The 20,960-nt window shown below is 32.6% G+C and overlaps 3 protein-coding genes and 1 non-coding gene across 4 annotated transcripts; 2 read left to right on the plus strand and 2 right to left on the minus strand.

Moving 5' to 3' along the window:
* Positions 1-4,779: 4,779 nt before the first annotated feature.
* On the minus strand, positions 4,780-5,953 carry LOC143567009 (uncharacterized). Its single transcript, XM_077053543.1, has 3 exons — positions 5,848-5,953; positions 5,398-5,546; positions 4,780-5,322 (listed from the first exon to the last, which is right to left on the minus strand). Exons 1-3 carry the CDS (start codon positions 5,951-5,953, stop codon positions 4,780-4,782), a joined length of 798 nt encoding a protein of 265 aa, XP_076909658.1.
* Positions 5,954-12,712: 6,759 nt separating this feature from the next.
* LOC143567002 (DEAD-box ATP-dependent RNA helicase 20-like) lies at positions 12,713-17,262 on the plus strand. Its single transcript, XM_077053539.1, has 10 exons — positions 12,713-12,850; positions 13,509-13,753; positions 14,347-14,526; positions 14,672-14,833; positions 14,964-15,118; positions 15,290-15,382; positions 15,590-15,675; positions 15,776-16,002; positions 16,094-16,327; positions 17,042-17,262. Exons 1-10 carry the CDS (start codon positions 12,795-12,797, stop codon positions 17,086-17,088), a joined length of 1,485 nt encoding a protein of 494 aa, XP_076909654.1. The 5' UTR covers positions 12,713-12,794; the 3' UTR covers positions 17,089-17,262.
* A 1,268-nt stretch (positions 17,263-18,530) lies between these two features.
* On the minus strand, positions 18,531-18,603 carry TRNAA-AGC (transfer RNA alanine (anticodon AGC)). The gene has a single exon. It is a non-coding gene; the product is annotated as a tRNA-Ala (tRNA).
* Positions 18,604-19,249: 646 nt separating this feature from the next.
* LOC143567010 (putative F-box/LRR-repeat protein At3g28410) lies at positions 19,250-20,064 on the plus strand. The gene is made up of 2 exons (XM_077053544.1): positions 19,250-19,977; positions 20,049-20,064. The coding sequence occupies exons 1-2, from the start codon at positions 19,250-19,252 to the stop codon at positions 20,062-20,064; spliced, it is 744 nt and encodes a 247-aa protein (XP_076909659.1).
* Positions 20,065-20,960: the final 896 nt, after the last annotated feature.

The raw sequence follows: 20,960 nt of genomic DNA on the forward strand, positions 1-20,960 counted from the left end.
ACTCCTATGTTAGCGAAAATGGTAACTAAAATATAGATTTTATAATCACAAAAGATATTAAAGGTAGCGGTTTAGCGTTTTGAGATCATTGTCAGTCCACGATCGTGATTTGATCGTAAAAATTCACACAGATTTCACCGCTTTTTGAGGAAACAGATGTATACGGACTTGGGGTGTACGTAATTCTCTAAGCTCAATAACTTTAACTCACTTAAAAATTATTCTATGCTTAGAATTTATGACGACAATATTCCTTAAAAAAGTTAACCCTTTCACGACCCGTTAAAAATGAGTTAATCAATCACAATCCATTTAAGAAAATGAGCCGACCTGAAAAAGATCTATTTAGAAAGTCAGATGACTGTGAGTTTTTTAAAAGTTAATATTTTGATTTCAAAGTTGAGAAATGTTGACTTTTAAAGTGAAATAATATCTTTATCTTATTGAATCAGTTGATCTTGATTCTTCAGAATGATATTGTATTAGAGTCATTAGACTATTGTTTTATCTTCCAAGATTATCATTTAAATAAATGAAATGGCCATCTCCAAATAGAAATTAAATAGCCAACAACTATTTAATATCAAACCACCTGAAAGGAAATGTTATTTACACAAAGGTAATTTGGTGATTTCATTAAACTAACAGAAAAATTCAATAGAGTTAGCATCAAGTTGATATAACAAAATTCAAATTTTAAAGTGAACTGGTTTAAATGATCCAATGCAACCAGTTAAAACTTAAAAAGTCAAATAAATAATGAAGTTTTTAAATTCTATGTAAAGATGAACTCTCCTATGTAGTATGTACACAAGGTTAATTTTTGAAAAATGTTTAAATAACATATTTTAACCTTCAACTCCCATTTCACTTGGAATGTTTGAGCTTTTACTTTTTTAAAGTTTTAAACAGTTTATCAATAGTTATTTTTTAAATAGTTTTTATTGATAAGAATCACACCTAGTAAGCAAAGTAAGAATCAAGAACTTATCAACAATAGTGGTTTCTAGTATTTAAATTATGAATTTTTTTTGTCACGTTTTGAATTAATTAGCAGACTTTAAAAGTTAGTTATACTTCGTTTGATTTTTGGAATTCATAGATATTTTTAAAATTCAAAATTATAGATTTAAAAGTTAATATTAACGATATAAGGCCAAAGGGCCCAGGGTGTATGTGATTGTTTACTTAAAAAAAAGTTAGAATAAATAGTCTCCTATGGTCTAATGGTCACAGAAAAATTTTCATAATTTTATTATTTGCACACCTTTTAAATCCGTGTCAGGTTATTATATAGGTTTGATTTCTTTGTTGGCTTCCCTCTTTTGAATTGGTGTTCAATTGCTCGTATGTGTTTGTATAATTGAATCTGATTGATTTGACTTAAGTTTTTTTTGTTCATACGATTACCCGTTCTTGGTTGCTTTCAAAGATCGATTCTATCCTTTTTGGTTTACAAATCATGAGTAATTCTGTCGGGTGAAAAAAGGATTGGAAGTACAAAAGGACTGATCCGCGTTCATGGTCGGTTAATTTGTGATAGCCTTTTGTGCCTGGTATGCAAGTTCTGTTATGATTACTGGAATTTAGACGGTTAGACGAATTTAAAAGGTAAAACATCTTTTGCAACAACTTTATCTCTAGATGATGATTTTGCTTTCAAGAGAATAACTAAATATGAGGCCCCGAACCTAGATCTTTATACATTGTTGAGAACATGGAATATGAACTACACGTGTACCCTCTTGATCCTTGTCAAATTTTGCTTTGCAATTCATTGCTTAGAAACACGAGCCATGTTTCTAAGCTCGTGTTTCAAAGCTTTGAATCCCGAAGCCAAATTTGACTAGGATCAAACGGGTACAAATGTTTAACTTATTCAATGTTCCCAACAACGTATAAAGATTCGGGTTCAAGTCCTCGCATTTAATCGTTCTTTTGAAAGCTTCATCATCATCTGAAGATAAAGTTTGTTTATAAAGATTTTCAAAGTTCGTCTTACCATCTAAATTCATAGTTTAAACATAACAAATCTCATTCTCATACTTGATGGCAATAATAATAAGTGATGTAGTTACTTAGACGACGTTTTCGGATGCATGAATGACTTTTTTTATCGAATCGTTGAAGGTATATCCTTTTTAATCCTAAGTTTTGATACTTTTCCAGTCACTATGGTTTGATTCTCGTTTCATTTAATTTCATCTAACCGTATCTATTTATTCTACTAAAAGGGTATTTTAGTAGTATTATATATAATTAACTAATTATATAATATACTAAAGTGACTTAATCGTCAAGAGATGGGCTATTATGTACATTAATTAAAACAACTATGTATAAAGCCTCTTGGTTTTCTCTTTAAAGGACATCTTTGAGCTTCATAAGTTCATTTCCATTCCTAACAGTTGAAAGAGACTTTTTCAATCTATTGCGCTTGCTGCGCGTTGATGTATTATGGTTGAAGACTGATATAATTTGTTTTTGCTGTTTTGTAAGTTTCGGCCTAGCTAGTGGCTTACTAGCGGGCTTGTTGTGTTTTTAATGAAGTTGCCGTTCAGAAAAAAAAAGCACTAAATATAAGCATAAGCCAAGGGTTCACTCATCCAACTCTCCCAAACCTTGTCTTCTACGTCTGTGGTGGCTAAATCTTCGTTTCAAATAATGAGATTTAGTTATTATATCTTTTGATGACGTACTTTAAATCTTATTATATAATAGCTAGATAATTACTTTTTAACTTACCATCATTTTAGTTATAACTTTTGAATTACAAAAAAATGGTGAGGATTAAAGAATTAGCATTATTTATAACATCATACATTACTAGATATATAAGAGTGTTTATGATTGTTTATCAAAAGTATATTATTTTGATCTTTTTATTTATAAATTTTTAAGTTACAATATAAATTACAAAATTACAAGATATCAGTTGGCCCTTAGAGTTGACCTTCCTTCATGCGGATCAGGAAGTTCATAAAATTTTTATATATATTAGCATTGAGTTATAGTTTCTGCATATTTTTATTTCTGTTGCATATTCTCAATTGGAAAAGCTTGTTCATTTTACAGTGAAATGAATTAATTGATATTGGTTACTTTAGACAGGGGTAGTTTTATCATTAAAAATAAATTAGTTGATATTCTGAAGAAGGTATGGATGTGCTTTGAGGGCTATACTGGTTGGAAGTGTTACTGCCTTTGCTAAGATAGGAGGAGCCGCGAAAGCAGCTGGCAGTGCTAAGTTGGGTGCAGTTGCGGTTGCTGTGACAGCAGCCGCGGGTGCCACCATGTTGTGATCAAAACAAGAAGCTAGACAGTCAACTAAGTGAAGGTTTTGTACAAGTAGATTGGTTGATTAATAATATGTAGTTGATGGGTTTTGTCTTTTAATTTGTTTGTTAACTCATGAGGATTTATTACTACAATACAATTGTAACATTTGTGAAATGGTTTACATTTTGAGGAAATGATGACTTAAATTTGTAGTTGTTATAATATGGTATAAAGTTATATAGGTGAGAATATCGACCTGTTTACTTATTAATTTGCTCGATTTGTGTTATGTTAGATCTTGAACGGACCATTCTGTGTTATATTAAATATTAAATAAAATATCTTATCAATTTATATATAAAACTTTGGATTTTACGATTATTTTTAATTAACTTAAAGAATAAATTACTAGTTGTATCTAAACCCAAAAATATATTCTTAACGCACCTTAACTCTTGACTTGATTAGTAAAATGTTTCTACAGATTTTTTTTATGTAAAAAAAATAAATGTTCAGTTTCTAAATATAATTTTGTTGAGTGTTTATTCGGGGCTCATTTAAGATGTTATATGAGCTGTTATGCTTATATGACTTTACTGAAACTAATTAATGTGACAATGATGTGTTGTATCAGAAGTCATACAACCCATATAACGTAAAAAATTCCTTATACGGTTTGTATGATGTAAGTGATGTCACATGTTAGCGGTGTGCAAATCTGATACGGGTCGTATAACAGTATCAAACTTGTATGACACGGCTTGAATGAATTTTGGGGTGGTGTATGACTCTTATATATAAACGTATCACCCTTTCTGTGTCCTTTGGCTTTGGGATCTTGATTGTCCCCTCACGCTACATCATCCAAAAATTTTCGTATCATAAGCTTTTTTGGAACAAAAATAGCGGTATCATTGTTATCATACATTCATACTAACAAGCCAATTATTCTAAATTAGTGATAACTAATCTGTAACTGAGTTGGACTTGGGAGTGTTAATTTAATGAGATTGTAGGATTTTTATCTCTAAATGTATGCTTCTAAGTTTTAACAACTTGCTAGTTCTCACTGGAAATCTGGTAATGTTTACAGACTAAATTAGAAGTTTGAAAAGTTTACAACATAAAAGTTAACAATTCAATAACTATATTCTATGACCCATTTATATATTTGTAATTTTCTAAGCTATTTCTTTTATTTCTAAAATCTTTATTGTTCATGGTTATATCTCTTATTAATTAATTTATTTATTATTTCATAACTACCAAACGGTCCAAACCCATAAATTTTGTCATGCTTAAGTTATCTTGTTACTTTTTTGTATGTGCAAACCTATGATGGCATTAATATACATCGTGTAATATCATGGGATTTCCATATGTTTAATTATTGTTTTCATTATCAAGTGATCCCGTATTTTCATACTCGAATATAATGAAGTAAATGATGACAAATAACTTAGCATGAAGATCTAGAGGTACTAGATACTTGTTTGATGATCAACAATCAAATCCATATAATGAATCTCGATCACTTGGCTCGTATTGTATCATCCAATGATTCAGATCCCAATTTTGACCAAGACTCGAGTCAAAATGATTTGTAAGATGATGATCAAGAGCCACATTAAAGAGCTGAATATTTGGTTGACTGTCAATAATCAAGCCCATATTGTTCATCTCACTTTGATCTAGTTGCATAGTATGATGATTCGGGTCCCAATTTTGACCAATACTCGAGTTAGTATTATCTAGCAGATGATGATCAATAACTTGACATGAATCGCCCATGAATGACGGTGGAAGTGGCGGAAGATCAATATCAAGACAAGTTTCAAATTCTTGACCATGTTTAACCAAAGACCATGGTGCATTGATCTGAAGATTTTGACTATCGATCGTTTGCGAGTGATCATGATCAGGAGTGTCATTAGTTTTGTTGTTTTTAGGGTTCGCAACAAGAAGCTTCTTCTTTATGTTGGAATTCCAAAGGTTCTTTACCGAACTATCTGTTCTTCCCGGCAAGTGTTTTGCAATTTCTGCCTACCTGTACACAAATAAATAACAAAATGAATTAATATTTATATAACAAGACAAAAATAATAACAATCATTGTACTAAAAATTGCATCTTATACTTATTTCCCATGTTATTGTGTAGATTGATTATTAGCTTGACTTCTTCAGATGAAAAGTTTCTTCTCTTTAAACCGGGTTGTAGGTGATTAAGCCATCTTAATCTGCAGCTCTTGCTACTTCTAGATAACCCTGCTTTAAAAAAAAATTATCATATTAATAACTAATCAAAATTTTAGAAATTATCATAAATAATGTTGTGTTCTTTTTTTACCACGTGAAGCTGTGTTCATTTTTTGCTTCATAAATTACCCAAAAATAAATAAATAAACAGTCAATCATTTGACTTGATACTTTAGAAACTTTATTTATGAAATTAAAAAATAGAAACCGACTTTGCCCTGATACATTTTGTTCCATGGATAGGTTATTTTAAGTTGTTTTGAGTGTGTGTTATATATACATATATATATAAATAGAGAGAGAAAGAGACCAGCGAGCTTAGCGATAGAGCTCCAATGACGATCGCGGCCGTGGGTGGAAATGTAGTTAAACAGTTTTGCATCCTCTTCGGGTGACCATAATCCTTTTTTCAACATGTTTTCAGTCTTTCTAATGGAAAAAAGGAAACCATTGACAAACATATAGTGTTATATACGTCTTTAAATAGTATACATTTTGATATATCACTATCATAGTTGTAATGATGGTAATGAAAAGTGGGGATCCACATATAATTTTGTAGAATTGTAGGTAACAAATGTAAATGAAAGCACAGTGAATATAAGGGGCCTAGTTGTAATCCTCATTTATCGCCATCAAAATCAATAATCACAAAACTGAATAATCGAATCATAAGAACTAACGGTTCGACTGCATGCTTCTAATGTTATTGGTTCGATAGGTGGCTAATCGAATCAGACCGATGTGTTAACCAACGTATAGTCTAACCCAACCAAATGGAGTTATAAGAGACTCAGAATGTGTTAGGTGAACCAGGCCACTGGTACTTTCATGGTTTTAAAACTTTTTACTTTGAAAGTTAGTAATTAAGCAGTTTACATCGAGAATAGTGTTTACATCAAAATAGAGGGGAAACAGACAAAAAGTTGCACTACTGACCATTTTAAATTGCAAAACAAAGCCTATTGCTATTATGTTAGCATGTTTTGTTTTGTGGGGTCAAGTTATTCTACAAAGGATAACAAAAATGAGAAGTGTGATAAACCATAAATAATTGACATGTGTCAAGTGGGGACCAAAAAATAAGGGTATAGAGGTAATTGTATACATTTTCTCTCTCCACATGCAAGACACATGTTAATACCCCCATCATTTTAAAACGTCTATAACTTTTTCGTATGATATTTAAAAAAATCATCATAATAACAAACGTTTTTTATCTTTAATATGAGTATGATATTTGTTATATAAAATTTAAAACAAAAATTATGTATGTTTCGCACACCATTTTGTCTTTTCGCTTATCATTGTGTCTTTTTCGTCATTGTGTCTTTTCGCACACCATTGTGTCTTTTCGCTTATCATTGTGTCTTTTTTCGTCATTGTGTCTTTTAGCACACCATTGTGTCTTTTCGCTTATCATTGTGTCTTTTTTCGTCATTGTGTCTTTTCGCTTATTATTGTGTCTTTTTTCGTCATTGTGTCTTTTGGCACACCATTGTGTGTTTTCGCTTATCATTGTGTCTTTTTTAGTCATTGTGTCTTTTCGCACACCATTGTGTCTTTTCGCTTATCATTGTGTTTTTTTCGTCATTATGTCTTTCAACTCATCATTATGTTTTTTTAAATACTAATAAAACCGTTGTGTAATAATAATATGTAAAAATAATGATAAAATAACAACAAATTATCTAATACATAAAACACAATGATTAATACATGTTACACAATAACTTGAAACGTAAAACACAATGGTGAATACGCATAACACAATGACCTAAAACGTAAGACACAATGGCGAATACGTATAACACAATGACCTAAAACGTAAGACACAATGGTGAATATATATAAAACGTAAAACACAATGGAAACAACATATTACACAATGACTTGAACGTAATATAACAATGGAAACAACCAATTGAAAAATATAATGATCAAAATCTATAATATAATTCATATGAAAACTCAACTAAAAGACACAATGAATAAAAAAAACACAATTCATGATTTTTTTTTTTATTTTTATATATCAATATGATACTCATATTAAAGATAAAAAAACGTTTATTATTATGGTGAAATTTTTTTTAAAAAAATAATGCCGTATGAAAAAGTTATGGATATTTTAAAATGATAGGGGAATTGACATGTGCGTTGCATGTGGAAAGAGAAAGTCAACAAAGGTGGGTTATTACCTTCATGCCCATTCCATCAATTTTTATTTATAAAATTAATCTCAGCCATTCAGATCTAATATCAATGGACTTGATTCTTTCTCACCTTTCTCATTTTTGTTGTCATTTGTATTTTAACTTTACCTTTGTTTTGTGCCACACTTTATTATTATGGATATTGTATTTTACATGTGAAGGGGAGGCTTTTGAAGCCGTCGGTCTTAACAGAAAAAACTGCTCTATATTCCGGGATAAATGAAAAAGTTTGCTTTCATTATACACTCCTTAGATCTCTTTAGATCCTACCAAGTAGTGATAGCTTATAACTACAAAATGAGATTTTACTGGACTGTATCATTTTGCTTAAAGTTACTATAACTGTTTACATATATCATTTTACTTATGAAACTTATTAAAATATATACTTACATGTAGTTTTTAAGAAAATGCCTAGTAATAAGTGTTCCTAATAAGTTAAATTACACAAATGTCTCTTGAACATGGGTACCATGTCCTAATTTTTTATTCTTTCTTTTTTTCTTAAATGACCAATATATTAAAAGGAAAAAAAAAAGGCAACTCCCAATAATATGAGACCTAATACAAATACAAAAAAAAAAATAATAAATGGGTTCAAACGGTCCTAACAACAAACAAACACCTTACAAGAGAATATTAATAATTTTTTATTTTTTTTTAATAAATGTGGTATTTTTATTTACAATACATATAGATTATTAAGTTAATTTTTTTTTTTTTGATCCAACTACAATAATAAAATTAAACCTACATTACTTGAAACGTATCCTACTTTAGTGATGCCTACAACATGGAAGGACCATTTGTAGTTGCTACATTTGCATCTCAATTAATTAAATTAAATTAAACACAGGTGTAATGTTGCATCTCAACAAACACGTCTCAGTTAATGTAATTAAACACAGGTGGAATGTTGATTTTCAACATAAATTCTTAACATAGGCTTGAAGCTAGTTAGTCGAATGTTTCAACAGAACTATGCTAACCACTTTTCAAAATTGGTGTGGTGAGAGAACAACCTTTAGCCATAACTAACAGGCTTCTTAAACCATATAACCGAGTTAAACAACCAAAACAGATTATATAGATACTTCACAAGTTTGTAAGAGTATGCACAAAATTTCTCCCAAAATGTAAATTTTTTTTTTATATCTTATAATCCAATAATTCATTAGGTAAATTAAATTCAAACACTTTTATTTTACTATTTTTTTTGTTAGAATTCTTAACCTGTTTTGATAAATTAGAGTTAATGGCCATTTTCGTCCATGTGGTTTGCTAGTTTCGCCACTTCAGTCCAAAATTTTTAATTTTGTCAATTTTGTCCTCATAGTTTTAAATATTAGCCAATTACGTCTCATCTGTCTAACGGCATCCAGCTATGCCGTTAGTTTAAGGGTATTTTTGTCTTTCTCCTTTTAATTTTGAGTTAATGGTCATTTTAGTCCCTGTGGTTTAATATCTTTGCCAATTCAGTCCAAAGTTTGAAAATTTGTCAATTTAATGTTCAGTTTAATTTAGTTTTTTTTATTTTTTATGTTTTTTGTTTATAACCCTGAAGAGCATAATTCAAGCCCAAAACCATCGAGCAATCTCAAATACTGGTATGCATTTACTCTGTTGACAACAGTAATCCCCCCCTTATATTTAGTTTCTAAACATTTCCTAAAATCTTCTCCATGGTGGAATTAAATGGTAAAGTGGTCAAGGTAATTCCCTGAAACCGAATTATACAGAAAAAACTATAAATTGTTTTGTTGATTAATGTATAATAGTTGATTACGACCCAGATTTTCGTTATTATATGTTAATCTCTAAACCCTAAATATTATGCATTCATCAAAGAAACGATTTTTAGTTTTTGCGTGCAATTCGGTTTCACGGAATTGCTTTGACCACTTTACCATTGAATTCCACCATGGGGGAGAGTTTAGGAACCGTCTAGAAACTAAATGCGAGAGGAGGGGGTATGATTACTGTTGTCGACAGAGTAAATGCAGACTTGTTTTGGGCTTGGATAATGCTCTCTAGGGTTATAGAAAAAAAAACTGACTTAAATTGAAAAAAATTCAAACTTTGGACTGAATTGGCAAAAGTATCAAACCACAGGGACGAAAATGACCAATAACTCAAAATAAAAAAGAGAAAGACAAAAATAGCCTTAAACTAACGGCATAGCTGGATGCCGTTAGACGGATAGGACGTAATTGGCTAATATTTAAAACTATGAGGACTAAATTGACAAAAATACAAATTTTAGACTGAAGTGGCGAAAGTAGCAAACCACAGGGACGAAAATGGCCATTAACTCGATAAATTACGTTGTTATATTCTTATTCAATCTGTCTCATGAAAACAATATTATATTACAAATGTGAGAACTATTTTAGGTTTTCACTTAATATAAAACTTCTTTATTTTCTAAAAAGATATCTATAATATATATAAACAAAAACAATAAAATCCTACGTGTCGCGATGTGGTCGCTCCCCCCTTTTTGGAGTCACCAGATTTCTTTGATTTTTAAATGGAGGCTTCTCATGCATTTGACCCAAATTCATGGGTACGGGTCTAATCAAACCTATATATTTCTTAAACGGGTTATAACATCTCATTAAACTAAAAACTAATCCCACCAAATATTTGATATAAAAATCATATAAAGTAGGAATGTACTAAAAATTAATTTATTATTTACTTAAAAAAAGATATATATTATTTATAATTAAAAAACCAATTTTATAGTAAAAAAAAAAATAAACGGGTCTTGGGTCTCATCAAACTCATATAGCTTTTAAACCGGGTTATAACATCTCATTTATTTGTGAAACAATTTATCGTCAAACCATAAGTATATTATTAACTTTTATACAATAAAAAAATAAAAATTCAAAACATAAATAAATATTAGAAACAAATAATATAGAACAACCCCCGTAAATAAACGAAACATTTAAAAGCTTTATGATTGTTTCTTACATGTACTAAAGCACCATATTGTTTTATTTGTAAATGAAGACATCAAGTGCATTTGACCGAATTCACGATATGGGTCTCACCATACCTAGATAACCTTAAATGAGTTATACCATCTCACTGTTTTAAAAATAAATCTCACCAAGTATTTGATATGCAAATCTTATAAAGTATGGATATACTAAATATTAATATCTAATTTTTTAAGAAAAATATATTATTTATAATAAGAAACAATTTTATAGTAAAAAAAATAAACGGGTCATGGGTCTCACCAAACCCATAGTTTTTAAACGGTTTATAACATGTCATTTATTTGTGAAACTATTTCATCATCAAACTTAATTGTTCTTGGTCAAGGATGGCCTCAAAGGAGTTTTGTGAGAGAATGGAGACACCAGGATGGATCATGAGATGATCCCATGAATACAAATGTAAAATAGTATTAAAGATCATGAGATGTAACATGAATACATATACATGTGTCTTTGTGGTAAATTTTGATGTTCTTGATACCAAAGGTAATAGTGAAGATCATGACTATTTAAGTAAAATTAAATATAAAAGTAGCAACTAATCCTTTGCGGTTAGATAAACGGTCATGGTTCAACGCCCAAGGAACCGGGGGGGGGGGGGGAGTTGGTACACGCCTTAATGTATGGGGCAGGGGCAACACGAGTCGTTTTGGGAGGGTTTGTGAGTGCTAATGCATGGATGTGTGTATTTAAATCCTCAACCAATCAAAAATCCCTAAGTGTATCAGGGCGCCAACTCACTATACGTGATCTTAAGGTAAACGTTTTGGGCATAGCAAAACCCCATATAGTGGGGTCTCCAAGGGCCAAGAATAGATAACATTGTGTGGTCGACTAACAATTACTAGTTATTTCAATCAGGACCGTAAATATGGTCTTACCACTTATACCCTCGTTTTAAATTTTATTATATAAAGTTCTCAATAACTCCAACTACAAACTTGTTTATAGTAGAAATATGAACCAACCTTTGTAAGACCTATAAGTAAACAACATTAAACATTTATAACCCGAATTGATAAAATTTAGGCTCGCAAAATTTTACAATAAAACTCGATAATCTAGTTTGTGACTTGGGCTTCCTTTTAACAATGATGATTAATTGAATATCAAGCATTTAAAGTTGAATTATTAATACGATTTTAGGATAAAGAATTACACTATCGATGAGATGGTTCATGGTCCGGCACATGTTATCCATGAACATACATCAATTGAACATTTATTTATTTCACTGTTTACATAAAAACACTTATACAACAATTATGGGGTTTAGAACAAAACAAATTAAATTAACGTGCTAACTGTGAGAATCAAATAGTGTAACTACATATACAACATAGTGTAATTACATAATTACACTACTTGATTATCACAATTAGCATACTATAACCACACGACCCCAAGTTTACAACAATGCATGTCATATCATACGATACATATGATGTTATTCAATTTGTAAAACTTTTACCGACATACTGTTGTCAAATTAGTCAATTACAACAAAGTTACACAGGTCCAATAACAATTGCATATCACCTTTTTTTTTATTTTTACAAGTTCATATACACAATTTCAACGTATCATTCTAACTCATATAATGTTACACCTCTCGTATAATGTTATGAAACTATTATACCGCCCATATAACCGGTCAATACCATATATAGTATGTGAGTTGTGCGTCCACATGGCCAACTAAATTAACGGGGGGAAAATATTTAGTGACTTCAAAACGAGTCGCTCCGACGATCTTGGTTCATATCAAGTAAAACCAGTTAAAAATACTTGATTTGAAACAACCTACTCTAAGTTGTCTTATTTTTGTAACTGAGCTAAACTCGACCCGTAAATTTACCCGTAATAAATTTTGAGCCCCCCTACAATCACCCAGACATACCTAATTTTGAGCCCCCCTACAATCACCCAGACATACCTATTGGCGGTGGATTGCATATATACACCGAACGACATCAACAAACCACCACCAGCAGCAGCCGCCCAACAATTAATAAGAGAAGCACAAAATGAGTCGTTACGACAGCCGTTCCGGCGATCCCGGTTCATACCGCGACCGGAGAAGGTGAACCCACCCACCCTAATTATTCCATATGTGGCGTTATTTGTATTTTGTTTGAGTAGGTTTGATTTAGGGTTTGCACGACTACTGTGTTTTAGTTCCGATTTTGCGTAGATTAATTTCTGTTGTTAGAGGAAGACTTTAACCAATACTACATTCAATTAGTTTATTTCTGTTCGTATGAAATGAAATATATTCAATTATGTGGTTGGCAAACGGGTCCGGGTCATAGGTCAGAACGGATTGATTTATAAAAGGGTTCTTTTGGTTTGGTTTGGGTCAAAACAGGGTGCTTAAAAATGTTTTTTTCTTTTTAAAAATAAATAAATAATATTTTACTGTACGTCTGGTTTTCAGCACCGGTTATGCGCGTTCAGGTGTTGTTTACGCATATATAATGTTGATTATGCATGCAGAACTGGTTACGCGTGTTTAAAGCCACTCCTGCACATTGAATTACGTGTTTAATACTCGAGTTAACTAAAAGTCAAGTAATTTTTGGTTTTTTGAAGCAACAAGGTGCTTTAAGATTGGTTCCCGAATTTTAATTACAGTTGATTAAAATACAGTGAACAATCAATTATATATATTCTGAGAACCAATTCACTAGAATGTTGTCTAAGATTGCTTTCTCAATTATCTTTGGTATGCTATTGTTCAGTGATTCAGGATTCGGTGTGCATGATTCCTCATCTAGCAAGCGGGATTATGAAAGCACGGAGCCTCAAAAGAAGGTGGATTTGGATGGATTGACTCCTTTTGAGAAGAACTTTTATGTGGAATCTCCAAATATCGCAAAAATGACAGAGAGTGAGGTGGAAGAATATCGGGCAAAAAGAGAAATTACTGTTGAAGGTCGCGATGTACCTAAACCTATCAAGACTTTTAGTGATGCCAGATTTCCAGGTAATAAACACACAAGTTTTTAAATTTAGGGTTGTCGGTTTAACGGGTGAGTTGTTCTACTTGAACATGACACGTATTTTTATTCATGTCACCGCACAGTTAAGATCATGTAACGCAAACCTATTCTGTTTTACCGACTTATCTAAACGGGCTGGTGGGTGATAACCCAATTGTAAACGTGTAAATCAAGTTGGTGGGTTGTAAAAAATGTGTTGAGCGGGTTAGTGGGTTGAATGTTTAAACTAATAGGTCAACCAGACTCGAACTGTTTTTAAACATGCTAGATATGCCTACCCAAAACCTGATTATGTTAGTGTCGTGTCGCACATTACCACTTCTTATTCATTTATTCTCTTATAAAAACTTGATCATTCTTCATCTTTTATGGAATAAAATTTTTAGTGGTAAAAAAGGAATTGAATCATATAATAGTAAACAAGTTATTAAGATAATGATCGTTTTTAAAAGGCATGATCTTTTCTGAAAGTTGGTTGCTCATTGCATGTGCTAGTAAAGCGTTACCATCATTTGCGATTCTCAACTTTGCTTTTTAGAGTTCAATTCCTGTTTTAATGATTTTTTGTGTGTTCCAGATTATGTTATGCAAGAAGTTGTAAAAGCGGGCTTCACGGAGCCGACTGCTATTCAAGCTCAAGGATGGCCAATGGCTTTAAAAGGCCGAGATCTTATTGGAATTGCTGAAACAGGATCTGGAAAGACACTCGCTTATTTACTGCCTACTATCGTGCACGTTAATGCTCAACCAATATTATGTATGTATTTTTCCTTTCGAAGTTATATTTTTATATATGCTATATTGAAAGTTTCTTGGGGTATATATTTGAAATTTTCTCTTTTTTCTACCCTTTATTTTTTAGATTCTTTTAGGCATGATTGCAATATTGTTTGATTTTTCAGCCCCTGGAGACGGACCAATCGTGTTAGTTTTAGCTCCAACTCGTGAACTGGCAGTTCAAATACAACAAGAAGCAACTAAATTTGGTGCATCTTCAAAGATTAAAAACACTTGCATATATGGTGGGGTCCCAAAAGGGTCTCAAGTTCGTGATTTACAGAAAGGTAGGTGGTGATAAGCACAAGATGACTTTACTACGTAGATCGGGTATATCCTGTTGCCACTTTCTAGCGCAGTTCTTATTGTTACATAAGAACACGTTTTACCATTAATTTATTATCATTTTTTCGTTAGGTGTTGAAATTGTTATCGCGACACCTGGAAGGTTGATTGATATGTTGGAGTCTCATCATACAAACTTGAGGAGGGTCACTTATCTTGTGTTAGATGAGGCAGACCGGATGCTAGACATGGGTTTTGAACCTCAAATGAAGAAAATTGTTTCACAGGTTTGTGATTTATGGAGTAAACTACGGTTTTTTCAGAACTTTTGGACTAGGGTTATTTTGGCCAAACCATAGGCCACAGGGATTATTATGTGAATTTAATGTTTGGGATAATTATTAATGGTGTATATTATGTATAACTTTTTAAATCTCACTTTCCTGATGCATTTACAGATTCGGCCCGATCGTCAAACCTTGTACTGGAGTGCCACCTGGCCGAAGGAAGTTGAGCACCTTGCAAGGCAGTTGCTTTATAACCCTTACAAAGTAAGTTTTTTTTCCTTTGAAATGTTAAAACTAGAGAGTGTTTTCAATTTTCAACCCGTTTATATAAAAACGGGCCAATTCAGGTTGCATTTCATCTATAATGGGACAAACCGAAATCATAGAAAATTTGCTGAAAGTGAAATAGGTCAAACGGTTTAAAAAAGGTCAAAACATGATGTTGATTGATCGTGTTTGAAATATATACAGGTAGTAATTGGTTCTTCGGACTTGAAAGCTGACCATTCAATTCACCAACATGTGGATATTATGACTGAAAATCAGAAGTATAACAAGTAAGTAATTGATTACGAACTAACTATTTGTGAAGATCACTAATTCACTATTATTAGATGTTTATATCTTTTAAGTAATTATATATTGGGTGGTGTTTAGATTGGTGAAGCTGTTGGATGACATCATGGATGGTAGTCGAATATTAATATTTATGGACACAAAAAAGGGGTGTGACCAAATTACCCGCCAGCTCAGAATGGACGGTTGGCCCGCTTTGTCAATTCATGGAGATAAAAGTCAAGCAGAGAGAGATTGGGTTTTATCCAAGTTTAAAGCGGGTAAAAGCCCAATAATGACCGCCACAGACGTTGCAGCCCGTGGATTAGGTATTTGTGGGCCCACTTTAACTTTTATTCACTATCTTTCGCCCATATGCATTGTTATTTATTAATATCTTTTGTTATTTGTTAATTGCAGATGTGAAGGATGTGAAATATGTGATAAATTATGATTTCCCGGGTTCTTTAGAAGATTATGTTCACAGAATTGGTCGAACGGGCCGGGCCGGGGCTAAAGGGACCGCATACACATTTTTCACAGCAGCAAATGCTCGATTTGCTAAAGAACTTATAGCAATACTTCAAGAGGCGGGTCAAAAAGTGAACCCTGATCTGGCGGCTATGGGTCGTGGTGCACCTCCTCCTCCATCAGGTTGGTTGACTTGATTAGTCAATTTTTGTATTGGTTACAATTAGAGGTGGCAAAATGGGTAGGCTGGGTGGGTTTGGTAATTGGCAGGCCTATAAACGAATCGAATGAACACGAACGGAGCATGATTGTGTTTGTTCGTTTAACTTTAACTGAACAAACAATCGAACACGAAGAGTTAAACAGACTTGGTTTTCTTGTTTGTGTTCGTTCGTTAAGAAAATAATTGTCTTCGTGTTTGTTCGTTAACAGTATAAATGAATGGTTTGTAAACAAACATAACCAAACATAGGTGGACAAACATTGCTTAACATAGATGGACGAACATAACTTAGTTAAAAGGAACTAAAAGTAAATGTGAAAAACCATGTGTTGAAATTGGGTAATTGAAATTGGCCTATAACAGTTAACTGAATATATTAACGAACGAAAACAAACGTAAACTAACGAACATAAGTGATCGTTCGCTTATAAACAAACATCCTACCAAATAGTTCACGAAATGTTCAATTCGTTTGCAGGCTTAGTATTTCGTCAAAAGCTGGTCAACACAGGTAGTTTTTTTAATATGGTTAAAAGGGTGAGGTTTTGTGTTGACCGACTTTAGAGGCTCTATGTTCAAAATTTAAAACACGATGATGAAATATGTGTTGTTTAAAATGACATTCAATGTTTTACACTTTTTACCTAGTGAAACTCAATTTTGCTTGTGTGTAGGACATGGCGGTTTTCGTGATCGGGGTCGGGGTTACAGCGGTGGTTGATCTTGGAACTGAGGACGGACAGTTGCACAATGTGAGGTGGCGGTAGGGGTTATTATCGCCTTTTCGTTGTAATTTTAAACCTTGTTTATATAGTTTAGTTATAGAGTGTTTGTGTTTGTGTACTCAACTCAAGTATAACTTTTTGATTGCCTTTATCTTGCACCTATTTTCTGACTTGGAATTAGTGTTGCTGAATCGCTTTCATCTTTATTGCATGTTAATGTTAGTTAGTTCGTGAAAATATTAATAATATAATCTTTATATTTATACGTTAGTGCTTATGTCAATCAAGTTTTTATTTACTTTTTAGTTTGTTTTATCTGAAAATGGTAAGAAAAATTATAGATTTAGATATCATATAGCAGATAGCTGGCTTGATTATTCGAATCATTTTCATAAATATTTTTCATTTTATTTTGTAATTTAGTTCTTCTAATTCACAAATTGTTTTACTTATATATTTTTATTTCATTTGGGTGAAAAAATTATATAAAATCAAGATAGTAAGAAGTGAAAATGCTAGCATGTAAATTTAACCACATAGTGGGTGTAATCGATGGGTGTATACTTGACATATAGTCATATACTAACAATAATTACCCGAAAAGATCTCGACAAATATGAGAAGATTTTAACATGCTTATATTATACAATACATTGTCATCAATTGACGTATTTCACCATCGACTTTATTTTCGTAGTTTGTTAGATTTTACTTAAAAAGTAACCATTTTGAAGTTATATATACTTGGAATGATCTTAGATTTTAGTAATTCGAGTAAACTGTCATTTCGGACCATGTGGTTTGCTCACTTTTGTCTTTTTCATTCAAAAAATTTTTAAGTCATTTCCCTCATGGTTTCATTTTCTTGTCATTAAATGAAACCATTATTAGTCCAAATCACTAACTTCGTTAATTTTAATATGTTAAGTTAATATGAAACGACAATAATACCCTTAAAATTAAAGAGAGTAAACTGTCATTTCCGTCCATGAGATTTGCTAACTTTGCCATCTTTGTCCAGTTTTTTTAGCCATTTCTATCCTCACCGTTTCTAAAAATGGTCATTTCCATCCAATTTACTAACACGCTTAGCCTTGTCAGTTACGATAGTGTAAATTGACAAGAATGTCTTTACTAACACCATTTTAATAAATTTAATATCCGTATTAATATTCTCCTTTTATGTTTAAAAATATAAAACCGAAATAACAATTATGTTTGCAAGGAGACTTTTCATATAAGAATCTATCTAGTTGAGAAAGAGCTAATTTAAATACTTTGATGTCAACTCCCTTAACTCTCAAACCATTTTCACTATCATATCCACAATCACACTAAATACAAATCTAGCAATAATCAAATCCCGGGCTGCTTTTTAACATATAGAAAACACAGAGGCATCCAAAAGGATAACTTAAAAATCTAAAAAAATAATATTTGGAGATGCGGGGTATCGATCCCCGTACCTCTCGCATGCTAAGCGAGCGCTCTACCATCTGAGCTACATCCCCAACATGTATATGAATTTATACAGTAATTATTCATTATATAAACTATAATTTATCAGTAAATAATGAATGTAAATATATAAAACTGGTAAGCAAGCTCAGAAATATAGGATATTTATTATTTCCACTTAATTGTTGCACTTTTGGTTGGTAAACCACAAACTTTTCAATTAGATCTTCAAATGTATTAAGTAAATCACTTTAACCATTTCTAGTGACGATTGTTACATTGTAATGGTTGGTTATAGTGAGTTAGACGAGAACACATTGTAATGGTGAACATGTTGGTGCATACGAAATGCTAAATCAGCAAAAGGACATGTTTGGCAAGCAAGTTAGACAAAAACACATTGAAACAATCAAAGCGTTTATTGGCCTGTAAGATGACTAAGGGTAATGGTAGCGTGCATGTCCTAAAAACTGAAGAATCACATAGAGAAAATAAATTCAAAATGGGGGTTTGATTTTTTATTGGATAAATTTTATTTTTATTAATTTACTTATTATATAAGTAATTTATTTATATTAATATATACCATTGCAGTAGTATTTTCGTAAATTAAGCCCGTGAATAGGGTTGGGCCTGAAATCATAAATCATCGTGTATATATAGTATCAGTTAGTATCAAACCCTATGCATGCACTTGAAATGGCGGAAGATAGGCCAAGTCAACCCCAAGATGATGATGATGGTGAAGAAGATCGAATTAGTAAGTTACCAGATTTCTTACTTGTTGAAATCCTTTCTAACTGGATTCATTATGCTATCAATTGTAATGTTGAAGAGCTTGATTTGGCATTATGGGGTTTTCAATCTGAAGTTATGTTCCCGTTGGATCAGTTATTTTTCGTCAATTCTTGCTTTACAGATCTGAGACTGGCGCTTTGTATGTTTAATCCGACAGGGGCGATTGCTTGGAAAAACCTTAAGAGTTTATTTATTTCGTATGGGAAGTTAGATGAAGCTACGATTGAAAACATATTATCAGGTAGTCCTGTATTGGAAACTCTGGAGTTGGAAGGCTGCTATGGTTACATGCGGATTAATATAACCTCAAAGAGTGTTAAGAAGTTGGTGTTCATCGTATACATGAATCGTCATCGTCCTGAGAATGATATTATTGAAATCAATGCTCCTAATATTTTGTCACTGACAGTTAGAAGACATATGTGGTTGGGAAAGATTTTGTTGCTGAATGTTTCTTCTTTAGTTGAAGCTGAGTTGGATTATCCGAACCTTTCACCTTCGTTGCCTTATTTGGGAAACCGTAGAGAAGCTGAAGAAGAGATGCTTAAAGCATTTATACTCAAACTTGTTCATGTTAAGGACCTCAGAATTGGGGCTTACTGTTTTAATGCAAAGTTGTTTCTCTTTTGGTAATTTGTGTTAATATAAGAAACTAAATTATACTAACATTTGTTCTCAATTTTTTATGTTTTGTATGCAGGTTCTTGATCGTTTGAAAGCTAAAGGTTTTCGTTCACCGACGGACTTGAAGGCCCGTCATGTTACTTCTTGGCCTATACTTTAGTTGATATATTCCAGTTTCATTTAATCATGTTAACCAAATTAGTTTTAGCTTTATTACAGTGTTTTATTGTGCCTAACTAAAGCTCAAATTGCAGGCATTGATCAGGAAAAGTGGATGGAAGAATGGCCTCGCCGGACCTGTGTAATAAGTTTTCTGTTTTCTTTTTGACTTATTTGTGATCGTAAATGTTTTTATCATGGAACGGAACTGAAACTTTCTTAAACAGTCTTTTGACTCAAACCGACCTATTGGTTTTGCTTTTACCAAAGTGAGTTAAGCGTTACTAAATAAATTGTCTATTAATGAAGAGGTAGGTCCCAGCAGAGCCCAGTTGGTCCCGCAAGACTCACCTTAAACAGGGACGTCTGCGCAAAGACCATCTGCTCCCGCAGGACCCACCATGCTCATAGAACCTTACGCGCAGTACGCAAGCTGTACACGCAGGGAAAGCCTCCCAATGGTGAAGTACCCCGCCTGTTCCCGCAGTTGCGGATACAAGCCATCAGGGAAGGCTACCCGCGGACAGCAGGGCTACACGCACAAGACAATAGATACTTCAGTAGTCACATGAAGGAATGAGCAAGGCGGGAACAATCCCGCCTAAATGAGCCAGTCTGTATGATTCTGAAAGATCTTCTGTACTATACCTACCAAGGTATGGATAGGACAGACGATCTGACCAGAACAACCCATGAGCCAATCACAGGGTGACAGCTCACCGACAACAGTGCGAGGAGGAGCACCCTCTAGTACTGTTTGTCACTATTAGCCGCTGCCTACTCACCAACCCTTACTGTAGGGCGTGCGCAGCCTACAGTTGGTGAAATA

This window comes from Bidens hawaiensis, unplaced genomic scaffold (genome assembly GCF_021521415.1).
Source record: "Bidens hawaiensis isolate Kalapana, Puna unplaced genomic scaffold, B.hawaiensis_p1.1 tig00023194_1, whole genome shotgun sequence".
NCBI classification, from domain to species: Eukaryota; Viridiplantae; Streptophyta; class Magnoliopsida; order Asterales; family Asteraceae; genus Bidens; species Bidens hawaiensis.